Raw genomic sequence first — 12378 nt, forward strand, 5'->3', positions numbered from 1 at the left:
CTGGCCACTCTTCTGTAAAGCCCAGCTCTGTGGAGTGTGGCTTAAAGTGGTCCTATGGACAGATACTCCAATCTCCGCTGTGGAGCTTTGCAGCTCCTTCAGGGTTATCGTTGGGCTCTTTGTTGCCTCTGCTTAATGCCCTCCTTGCCTGGTTTTAGTGGGCGGCCCTCTCTTGGCAGGTTTATTGTGGTGCCATATTCTTTACATTTTTTAATAATGTTTTTAATGGTGCTCTGTGGGATGTACAACGTTTTCAATATTTTTTATAACCCAACCCTGATCTGTACTTCTCCACAATTTTGTCCCTGACCTGTTTGGAGAGCTCCTTGGTCTTCATGGTGCCCCTTGCTTAATGGTGCTGCAGGCCTTTCAGAAGATAACTTATATATAATCTCTCTCATGTGGCACTTAAAAGTCCACCTGTGTGCAATATAAGTAATTGTGAGAGTTCTGAAGGTAATTGAAGCCCCTAAAAAAGATCTGGTGCAACCAAAGGGAAAGAGTACAAAAGCACGCACCACTTTTCCATTTTGTAATTTAGAAAGTTATTTTAAGTTTCACTTCCCCAATTGACTATTTTGTGTCTGTCCATTACATGAAATCCAAATCCATTTAAAATTACAGGTTGTAATGTAACAAAATAGGAAAAATGACAATGGGGATGAATACTTTTGCAAGGCACTGTATACATGTACCTTAGAGTTTAATTCTGTAACTCCAAGCAATTTCTTCCGTGGTGCCCCAAATCCTAATGAGTTAATTGTTACCTGATTAATTTAATCAGGTAAAAAAATAAAAAAAAGTAATCAGATTAAGGAAGTCAACACGTATAAAGCCTAAAATATAAGACCAATGATTCAGGGTAGAAATGATTGTACATACATTTTATTTGTTTTTCTTTATTCATAATAACCACCTGCATATCAATTCACCTTTCTCAATGTAGCCCATTCTCTCTCTGGCGAGAATTAAGAGCAATTTAAAACAAAAACAAGATAAAATTACTTAAATGACTCAACTCGAAGATGTCTGTGTAAAGAGATTGACACGTCAATAAGGAAGATGAGTGCAATGCAGCATTTCTGTAAAATCAAAAGAAAAGTCATACTAAAATGGAAGGTTAATTTAGGAAACATGTATCCATGTACTGTATATTCCACTAGTTTCAATTAGTTGGGGGAAATTACATGCAAAAACATGGATGAGTTGAACAATCACGTGAGGTGCTTGCGTAATCCTAAAGGTAAATAATGTACCCAGTGAAAAGTGTGAACTGAAAGGAATGTATCAACTGCAAATTGTCTAGGGGCTCTGGGCCTTTTGCCTACAAACAGGGACCTAGGAATAGACCCAAGTGTCACCAATGTATCCTACCATGGACATGCCGGTTTTCAATAATTTCTCTGGTGTGGTAAATCATATCGAAGTTTGATAACAGGATGCGATGTAGTTCAAATGTTTTTGCTAAATCGTCTCTGAAATTCTTCCAGATGGGTTATGTTCAGGAAAGGTGAGGAGGGTCCAAAGTAGTTTCCTTTCTTTGATTTCAAAGGATTGGACAAGTGAAAGAAAGTCACCAGGTAAGCTTCCAACAAAGTAGACTGTTGGAAGATCCAGTGAGACAGAATGTACAAATGAGTTAAAACCAGATGATTGACAAGTGAGAGTACTCTATAAAAAAAGGTAACTTCTCACACCGATATTCCTGAACCTTCACCCCATCTCCTCTTAAACCCAACTGATTGACAGAAAGATCTCACACAGACTTTGCAGAAACAATATTGTACATTATGATCAATTGCCATTGACCATAGACAAACATTATTGAACAAAGACTGAAAAAATATAAATCATTTTGCATTCAAGTGATTGAAGGATTAAGCCATTAGCTTGCCTTTCAACTGACCAATGCGATGTGTTTTAAAGTGTAGTAGCTAGCTCTTAGTTGTGGATTCTCACAAAGCATTTAAAAAACAACAAGCTCTTTAAAATGTATAAGAAACAGAAATGACTTTGGAAAAAAGGTAAAAAAAAAAAAGGGTGAATCTCTTCCACTGCTACCGCTGAAAAGGCACAAAAAAGGTCCTGAGGTACAGTACAGCAGCCGTCAAAACCATTTGGCGTTGCAAACAAGCTAAACAAATCACAGTAAGTGCTGCCTCAAATGAATCTTTCAACGCAATGGCGCCACAACACTGCCATTTTCCTGCATAAACGCTACCTCCTCCGTGGTCGCGTTCCAGGCCCGACTACATTGCAGTCGTGCTGCATGCATCAACCAACTTAGCAGACGGCCATCAGATTGCTATATCAAATAATGCGGTTAGCTGTATGTTAAAAACCTATCCAGGCGTTGTGAGATCTGGCAGGTAACCGCGATGTAGTTGGTCTGGAATGCAGCCAAAGACTTGTCCACGTTACCTGAAAGGCCAATTGTTCAGTGGCAGTTAACTAATTTAAAGTAGGCCCCAAGTTCACTTGTTCATGCAGCAATAGAGCGCTTTTAAGTCACAGAAAGAGATGTGTTCCAGGCTGCTTATATTGCAGTCGCGCTGCTCACATCAACCAATGGTTCTGTGCCATGTCTTTCATATTGCTAGAGGAGATCATGCAGTAAGTGAATATGTTTAACACCTATCCATGTGTTGGGAGATCTGGCTACTGCAATGTAGTCAGCCTGGAACGAGGCCATAAACTTACGTACAGCAATAACAAAGACCGCGGTGTGGCTTGGAGCCGTCATGTCACAAAACTGAGAGACAAAAGTTGAGATGAAGTGACTGACCGTATGAATAGCTGTCAGAAGTGGGCTCAAATATAAGCACCTTAAAAGATCTAACACAGCCCAGCAATGGGACTGGCTTCTCCTGGATTGCGGTCTTCAGCACCAGTAATGATGGTGTAGCTTGATCCCAGATTGGCTCCTGCAACAACCATAGGAATCAGCAAGAGAGCACAAACAGATCTGGGACCGGTCTAATGGTGTGTATGTGCGGTTTAAATCTATTTAAAACAAAGGAAGACCGTATAAAAATGTTTTGTATGGCGACAATGCTAAACTGATCTTTGCTTTAAGTCTGCACATAAGTGACTTATCTGACCACAAGTTTGATTATTCAAGATAATTAACGAATTGTAAAAAAATCAGCTAAAGGTTTGCACTGATGGTGTTTTAGGATTCAACATATTACATTCTACAAAATAAAGCTACATCCAGCTTGACAGACTTTTCTACGCCGAATTAAGTTATAAAAAGTTCTGTTGCCCTGACACACTTGACTAGTGCTGTTTGTATGTAAACCACAGTATCCACTACAATGATATGGTTTATGCTTCCGCTTGATTCAGCACTGAATAGCAGCTTTCATGAGTTCAGTCACTGAAGAAAAGAGAAGGGTGGTCGTCTCCATTTAGGACGATCAGCACGTTGAATCCCAAATAATTATTTTAAAAACAGAAAAGTAAGAACTCCACATAAATAGGTGTCCATGTAAAAAGTCCTTTGTACTCTGACCATGTTCTTAGCACCAACCAAAGATAAATGACAAGTTGTTCTAAACCATGCTGCACATTTTTTATACAATGGCCAGCTGTCCCTTTTTGATACTGTGGCTGGCTTTGTTATCCCCCCGAACCACTCCCTGAATTGACAAAAAATGTGCAACAAACAAAAAAAAGGCAAAAGTCCAGAGAATAAGTTGGAAGGCATGAATAAAAAATAAAAAAAATGGAAAGAGATTTTTTTTTTTTAATCCGGGTTTGATAGATAGATATCTATAAAAATGCTTTTTTAAAGACGCTTCAGCACCTGGATAGAGTAGAGAAATGTGCACTTTTTATTTTATTAAAGTCCATACGAAACAGGATGTGGCTTTCCCCGACAAAATGAACGCTGATCGTGGATCGCAATTCAACCACAAGGTGTTACAGGACGGGGTTAAGCGGAAGGGAGGTGAAGGATGGGGGAGGGGACCATATTCACAAAGAGCCTAGGAGGGTAGATCTAGAATCAGGTCATGCCTGCCGATATGATTGTATTCATTTTGATCGAAGAGGACAAACTGATCCTAGATCAGAACTCCTACTCAGACGCTTTATGAATACGATAACTACGGGCCCAGATTTCACATTTGCGGTGGGTGACCTAATCCTAGATCAGATGATGCTGTTGGTGCCCCGGAGGCCAACGCCGCGGGCAAACTGCTCCAGAAGGCCTGTGATGGCGCCGGAGGGGCTGGGCGCGCTGGACTTGAGCCCCACGGTGGAGCTGTAGGCTGCAAGGAACACCTCCCTCACCGCCTCCAGACGAACCTGACGCTCCGAGGGGGACGGGCACCTGGGAGAGAGAGGGAGGAGTGAAAGAGAGATGGGGGGAAAAAACAGTTAGAGGAGACAGGAGAGGGAAGACCAGATGAAAATAAATTAAAAAGGACAGGGAACTGGCGAGAGAAGAAGCTACACCAATTAGTTATGACAGAAGGACAGTGTACTTCTAATCTGAGCAATCCCAGACTGCACACTTCCTCCTCTATCCTCCTCTGTTCCCCCTCTCCCCTTCAAATCAAGATGGAAATGGAAAGGTGTCCCCCCACTGGGAAGAGAGGCAGTCTGGAGAAGAAAAAAAATGAATGATAAAGAAACTCAGTCTCTCGTTCCCCTCTTTCAGTTGTACTTAAACCTCCAGTTCGCAGGGGACAGAGAATGATGAAGCAATTATTCCGTACCATAGTCTGACGCACCCCCTCCCAAGATACAGTACACACAGACACAGAGAGAGAGCAACAGCTCAGGCCATCGGTGTGTATATACGAAGACTGCCTAAACAGTCTGCCGAACACTGTTGTGTCTCTGTGTGTCTACACTTGCACATACCAGGTACCCACGCACACATCCTCCAGAACAGACTCTCTCTGCTGTCACTCAAACACACACCAACTCTATCCAACCCTGCAGGTGTGACACACACACAACGGTGGACCAGCCCAACAGGAGGCCCCAGCCCCCGCCCACTGAGCCCTGCCACCGCCTTCTCTTCCACAAAGGAATGGGGGAGAGAAAGGAGGTGAATAAATAAGGGAGAAAGGCAGAGAAGGAGGTAAAGAGAGAGAAAGATATTCCTGAGGGTTAGAGGTGTGCGTAGCAGGGGTCTGATTCTCGACCACTACGCCGAAGGGTACTCGTACATTCCCCCTCGTGAATTTAAAAGGAATACACTGGTGTGGGCAATATGGTGATAACTCCCTCCAGCCATGCTTGCACCAATCCAATGCACGGGGGGTGGGGGTGAACGAGTGCACACTTCAGGGAGAAAGGTCGAGAATCGGAATGCGATCCGTTTGTGCGTCCCAAATGGCACCCTATTCCCTACATAGCCCACCGAACCCCGGTCAAAAGTAGTGCACTACATAGGGGATTGTGTGCTATTTTGTGACGCAGCCCGTAGACTCACATGCGTCCGCTGGGCCCCTCGTCCTGGAAGCTAAAGGGGAGGGGCGAGTCGTTGGCGGCGGCGGCGACCTGTCCATGGTCGTGGATGGAGCCGCAGCCCGACACGAGCTGCCAGCTGCCGTAGTCCATGGAGAGGGAGGAGCCGGATTGGGCGTACTCCGCCGCCAGCCTGGCCAGAGTAGAGAGGGAGATGCAGAGAAAGAGTGGAAAAAGAGAATGGAGAGAGCAGGGAATGCAGCAAATACAGAGAGAGGAAAGTGAAAGAGCCAAAGGAGAGGGGGGGGGGGGGGGGGAAATAAGGAAATTCAATTGGGAGAAGTGAGAGACGAGAGAGAATCCAGCCGTGAGCTGTGAGGTCAGTGGGAGGGGGGGCTTCACGGCACGGTGTCGCGACCTCAGTAGCAAAAGTCAAAGGTCAAGGTACAACACTCACGTCAATTCAACCCAGAACTAGAATAATACCCTCAGGGGGAATAAACAGGGCAAGTCAACAAGCACAGAAACGTCATATGGATATTACACATACGGCATACCCCAATGTCAGTGGAATGGAGTTTGAACCAACTACCAAAACACCCACGCACCTTCCATTGTCATGCAAATTGACCAAACGAACAAGGAGCTCTGGATTAAGTAGCTGTACTAATAAACCAGTGGCACACACACGGGACTGTTACAGTGACTGTATTACCGCCACACCGGCGGTCATGAGTCATGACGAAAGTCAAAATCCATGTGACCGTTTAGTCACGGTAATTAGGCTTCTTCAAGCTCTGATGCTGCTGCTGGTCATTAGTAGCCTTCCAAACTTGCTTCCTGCCTAGTACTCAGCACTATTGTCCCTCTAAAAATCACTCTGACATCAATGCAAATGTAATCGAAAATCGAAATAAACACTTCATGCGAGCCTATGAGCCAACATTTCCATAGGCTATGCCATTAGGTGAGAAAACAGAGTTGATGGCCTCTATTAAAAAGAGGATCCCATCAACTTTCTATGGGCTAGGCCACCTATATTTATTTATCAACTTTCCTAATATTAAGCACATTGCTTCACTTTACAAACAGGAGTATAGCCTACCTGGCATGAAAATGAACCATGGGAAAAGCGTCCTCCATTTGAATATTAAGTGGATAGATTACATGCATTTTTCCCCCCATTCCCCTGTTGAGACAGGTGCATGATAATGGTCCATTCTAAATCAAAATTAATTTCACACATTATTTAGTATACGTAAAGACAACATTAAGAATATTCTGATGGGTGACAATATTACCCCTCACTTAAGAAATGTCCACCTGGTGCAGGAAGGCAAGAAACAGGGCATACCTTTTTTTTTTGTGCGAATTTTCAAATCATAGTCGCACACCTCATGTATCCTAGCCCACATGCCTATATTTTGATAAGGTTTGTATCACAACTAGTGGTCAAATAACTTATTAAAATTAAGCACATTAATCCGCTTCACAAGGGGTGTAGCGCCTAACTAGCATACATACGCAGGACGTGAGTTAAGTTTGGGGAAGATCTTTTTATCATAAAAATGCACCTTTATAATAAAGTACTACATGCATAATCGTATTTGCAGTCACTTTCGATAAGTGTTTTCCCGCTAATTCGTTGCATTTTGGAACCTTCGCACTTATAGCTTACTGCCATGTGTGCATTGCTGCGATTATAATGCAAAAATATATATATCAGCCGTGTTGTATTCATTTGGGATCTATCGCATCCCACAACTGTCCCAGAATATGTTTGGAATATTTATTTCTTGCACAGAAGGATAAATTGACCAATAGAATAAGTCAACTTTTGTACTATGGGGGATAGTAGACTGACATAGGCTAGTGCTTTTGCGTGACGGGTATTGGCTACGTCTGAGCGAGCCATGTGAGTGAGAGGTGCTTCAGAGCACAGCAGCTGGCAGAAGGGAATTATAATGAGCCTATTCTATTCAGCAAAAGGCATGCAGATTTTTAGGGAGCATTAGGGCCACACAAGATTGATGCCCCTGGGAAATTCGAGGTCTGGTGAGAATATTATCAAGTGCTTGCCAAATTGTGAATGAGAGACTGATGAAGTGTGTGCAGCTTGAAACTTTTTTCAAATCATTAGATTCCTATCATGTAGCCTTAGAATGTATAAAACATCAAAACATATAATCCAATGTTTGAGTCACAACTACAGTTGCATAAATAACTCTAAATTAAGCAAAAAGGAGGACCTGTTTCTTTGTTAACTGCTCAACACAGAATAGCCACATGTGCGCATTTTCTTTGAAATCGTTTGGAGAAAATATACTTTTATATTTTATTAAGCCATGTTCAACTGTATTCTTCATAGTATAAAATACAAATAATGCCATGGAATTCTAAGCAATTCTTGTCCGCTAAATTAATGAGTGTAGCCCACAGTCATATCACATAGTCATATCAGGGCTTAACATAAGTACATCTCAGTGTTCTTCTGAAAGAGACTACAGTTTGTCTAAAAATACAACATATTTTATTTGTCACATACACATGGTTAGCAGATGTTAAAGAGTGCAGTGAAATGCTTGTGCTTCTAGTTCTGACCATGCAGTAATATCTAACAAGTAATCTAACAATTCCATAACAACTACCTTATACACACACACACACACACACACGTGTAAAGGAATTAATAAGCATATGTATATTAAACTATATGAATGAGTGATGGCCGAACGGCATAGGCAAGATGCAGTAGATGGTATAGAGTACATTATATACATATGAGAAGAGTAATGTAGGGTATGTAAACATTATATAAAGTGGCATTGTTTAAAGTGCGACTTTTCCATTATTAAAGTGGCTAGAGTTGAGTCAGTGTTTTGGCAGCAGCCACGAGTGATGGCTGTTTAACAGTCTGATGGCCTTGAGATTGAAGCTGTTTTTCAGTCTCTCTGTCCCCGCTTTGATGCACCTGTACTGACCTCACCTTCTGGATGATAGCGGGGTGAACAGGCAGTGGCTCAGGTGGTTGTTGCTCCTTGATCTTTTTGGCCTTCCTGTGACATCGGCTGGTGTAGGTGTCCTGGAGGGGAGGTCCTTTGCCCCGGGTGATGCGTTGTGCAGACCTCACTACCCTCTGGAGAGCCTTAGGGTTATGGGCAGAGCAGTTGTCGTACCAGGCGGTGATACAGCCCGACAGGATGCTCTCGATTGTGCATCTGTAAAGCTTTGTGAGTGTTTTCAGTGACAAGCTGAATTTCTTCAGCCTCCTGATGTTGAAGAGGCGCTGCTGCGCCTTATTCACCACGCTGTCTGTGTGGGTGGACTATTTCAGTTTGTCCGTGATGTGTACACCGAGGAACTTAAAAAATGTTTAAAAAAATATTTAAAAAAAAAACATTACACCCTCTCCACTACCGTCCCGTCGATGTGGATAGGGGGCTGCTCCCTCTACTGTTTCCTGAAGTCCACAATCATCTCCTTTGTTTTGTTGACAGAGTGTGAGGTTATTTTCTTGACACCACATTCCGAGGGCCCTCAACTCCTCCCTGTAGGCCGTCTCGTCATTGTTGGTAATCAAGCCTATCACTGTAGTGTCGTCTGCAAACTTGATGATTGAGTTGGAGGCGTGCATGGCCACGCAGTAATGCTGCGCATGCTCTGAGGATGCGGCTGGGGATGGCCTTCAACACATTTAAATGTTTTACTCACGTTGGCTGCAGTGAAGGAGAGGCCGCAGGTTTTGGTAGCGGGATTTATTGTGATGGTATAGGCTATATTACATGGATTTATTAGACTTTTTAAAGTGTAGATGTTCCAAAGTTCTGAATCAGTAGCTTGTAGGCTATGCGTGGAAGCCAGGAGATGCTAAATGTGTTTATATTAATTATCGGTAAATTACAGTGAGACCAGTTTTTTTTATTTTTTTTTATTTACCCCCTTTTCATGGTATCCAATTGTTAGTAGTTACTATCTTGTCTCATCGCTACAACTCCCGTACGGGCTCGGGAGAGACGAAGGTCGAAAGCCATGTGTCCTCCGAAACACAACCCAACCAAGCCGCACTGCTTCTTAACACAGTGCGCATCCAACCCGGAAGCCAGCCGCACCAATGTGTCGGAGGAAACACCATGCACCTGGCGAACTGGTTAGCGTTCACTGCGCCCGGCCCGCCACAGGAGTCGCTAGTGCGCGATGAGACAAGGATATCCCTACCGGCCAAACCCTCCCTAACCCGGACGACGCTAGGCCAATTGTGCGTCGCCCCACGGACCTACCGGTTGCGACAGAGCGTGGGCGTGAACCCAGAGTCTCTGGTGGCACAGCTAGCACTGCCCTAGACCACTGCGCCACCCGGGATGCCCTCGACCGGCAGTTTTTTGCTCGACAATCCCCGACTGACAAAATATCATGACCGCCACAGCCCTAGACACACATACACGTATACAGAGAAGGGTATAATCAAGCTGTACTGTGAGACCAACCGTCTCACACATTCTACTGAAAACACAGCCTCACCACAATGTCTCACCAAGGGATGCGTGTATTTGTGCTTGTGTTCTCTACCAAACCAAAATAAACCTCCAACTTCAGCATGCCACCAACTTTTTTCTGCCTTTTCTTTATATCTGAAAGGTGTTGTCGGTATCAAAGACTAAACCTTTATTTCCTTCAACTGACCTAGTCATGATTGCTGTAAAGGTCTGCCTACAGCTTGTGGCCGTAGTGCTGAGGCGGCATTGGCACACATTAAATCATGAACATTCTATTGTTGTCCGACGTCAAACTCGTCCTTGTCAATCACAAAGCTTCACAGAAATGCTTTTACATTTTGTGCACAAATTTATTTACAACCCTGTTACTGAGCATTTCTTATTCGCCAAGATAATCCATCTACCTGACAGGTGTGGCATAAAAAAGAAGCCGATTGAAGCACATTGTGCTGGGGTCAATACAAGGCCACTCTAAAAGGTGCAGTTTTGTCATCCAACACAATGCCACATTCTATTATTTTGAAAAATAAATTACCATAAAGTATGTCTGTAAAGGGTACGTGTGTCACCGCAGACAGTCACACACTTAGATGTTTTAATTTAACATGCAGTTATTAACCTTTCATGGCAGAATGGCAAACATGCAACACAGAGAGAAACAGAGATGCAGTATGGAGTCAAACCATTTACAAAGACAGAAAGAGGGGCAGACAAAAACGTGGCATCCCTCATCGTTGTGGTCGGAGCCCATAAACTGCAACCGGCTGTGCTTGAGGTTGGTCTAGCAAATAACGTCACCTGCACGCAGAATCCCGGCCCCACTGCTATTCTGCATCTCCCTTTCCCCATTCATTTCATACTATGCCCATCTGAATAAACAGAAAATACAGAATATAAATCTTTAAAACAAAATCGGCGACTGACTTCTAAAGTGGAAGCTTACCTTCTCCCAGGCACAGACATAGGACTGCTGCCGGCGCGTGTGAAGCCCTGCTCCGATTGGTTGGAGGAGGAGGAGCTGGAAGACTTGGCCTCTTGGCTGAGGGGATGGGCCAGACGCTCATGCATGGGGTCGGGGCGGTTCCACAGCACCGTCTGGGGGGAAGAGGTGTGTCCCTTCCTCCTGGGGTGGCCACAATAAAGGAGAAGTTTGACAACCCTTATTTTAAGGCAGTTCTGTCCTTTGTGGCGCAGTTGGTAAGAGCATGGAGTCAGAGACGAGGCATACTGGACTTTATTGGGTTAAAGAGCAACTCTCCATAAAAACACACTTCTAATTTAGAAAAGAGGCTGTGGCATCGATATGAGTCAGAAACACGTATTCTACTATCAAATTGACTAGAAAAGTGTAAATAGGATAATTTGTCATAAAGTCGGTCTCATCCAAAACTGAGTTTTGCGAGACTTGTGTCTGTGACTGCATCACAAGGTAAATTAAGGTTTTTTTTTTTTCAATCCACAGCTGGCAGCACAAAAGTAATCAATTCAGAGTGAGGCTGCACGCAACCCTATGGGGCTAGTTAGAGACTACTGGTAAACTATACAACGTACATGGGACAATATGTTACATTTCCAATAGCTTCAAATTTCATCACTTAACCCCTTACACTCGTGGGAATTGGCCTAGAAATGGATAGGGCTAAATTGAAAAATTTCTTAGAACTATGAAAAGCATATACACAACCATGGTAGCAATTGAAAGGGAACAGTTTAGACATGATTTGAAAATGATTAGACCAAATGGTGGAGGACACAACAGTTCATCTGACAATACTTAATCCAAACATTACTGCTGATTTTATGTGCATTTACTGTACTTTGCCACTTCTGTTGATAAAGAAATCTGACAATACTCCAGATATATTCAGTAACATAAGAATATTCTTGGAAAAATGTGGGGTAGGTAAAACACAAGACAAAGAAATTACAAGGGTTAGAGTGAGAGGACTAACTGGTGTCTCCCAATGGCCACACACACACACACACCTCTCCAAAGCGTGCACAAGTTCCTAAGCTATTTCAATGCACTTTTATAGTCTTCAACTCTAAAGGTGCTTTTTTGAGCTCTCCTGGCTGTTCCGTTAAAGAACTAGAACTGGCTTGGAACAGTCCTGCATCTCTGCCTTTACACAATTACTATTGTTGTTTACGCAATCCAGAAACAGTCCATTATAAAAATCGCAATATGGGTCAGGTGGGCATGATTTAAAAGCTTGTTCCATTGTCAACTAGCGAAATTAGCTAAATGATAAAATACGAATTTAGTGTTAGGTTTTCACAAAATTCAGAGAAGCAGAAAGTAATTTGAGTGTACAAGGAATGGAGTCAGATGCGTAGTTGTGGCAAATATCACAATATGAACAAACAGGCTCATTCTGTTCAGGACAACGCAGTTACATGTCATATTGTAACTGTACATCATACAGTCATCATGAACGTTGACACTATATTACATTAGTTT

At 43.1% G+C, this 12378-nt stretch overlaps 1 protein-coding gene across 3 annotated transcripts in view; it reads right to left on the minus strand.

Annotated features, from left to right (window-relative positions):
- Positions 1–863: 863 nt before the first annotated feature.
- The window catches only part of LOC109891575 (myotubularin-related protein 14), a 45517-nt gene continuing 34002 nt past the window's right edge, over positions 864–12378 (minus strand). The window contains exons 17-19 of one of the 3 annotated variants that reach the window (XM_020484118.2): positions 10861–11040; positions 5450–5617; positions 864–4336 (exon numbers count right to left, since the gene is read on the minus strand). In XM_020484118.2, coding sequence (XP_020339707.1) covers positions 4156–4336; positions 5450–5617; positions 10861–11040 — 529 coding nt within the window. In that variant the 3' untranslated portion in view covers positions 864–4155. Of the gene's footprint in view, positions 4337–5449; positions 5618–9228; positions 10787–10860; positions 11041–12378 lie in introns of those variants that run through there. The other 2 variants (XM_020484123.2, XM_020484127.2) reach the window with 2 other exon arrangements.

The sequence above is a fragment of the Oncorhynchus kisutch genome, linkage group LG1 (genome assembly GCF_002021735.2).
Source record: "Oncorhynchus kisutch isolate 150728-3 linkage group LG1, Okis_V2, whole genome shotgun sequence".
In the NCBI taxonomy this organism is placed as follows: Eukaryota; Metazoa; Chordata; class Actinopteri; order Salmoniformes; family Salmonidae; genus Oncorhynchus; species Oncorhynchus kisutch.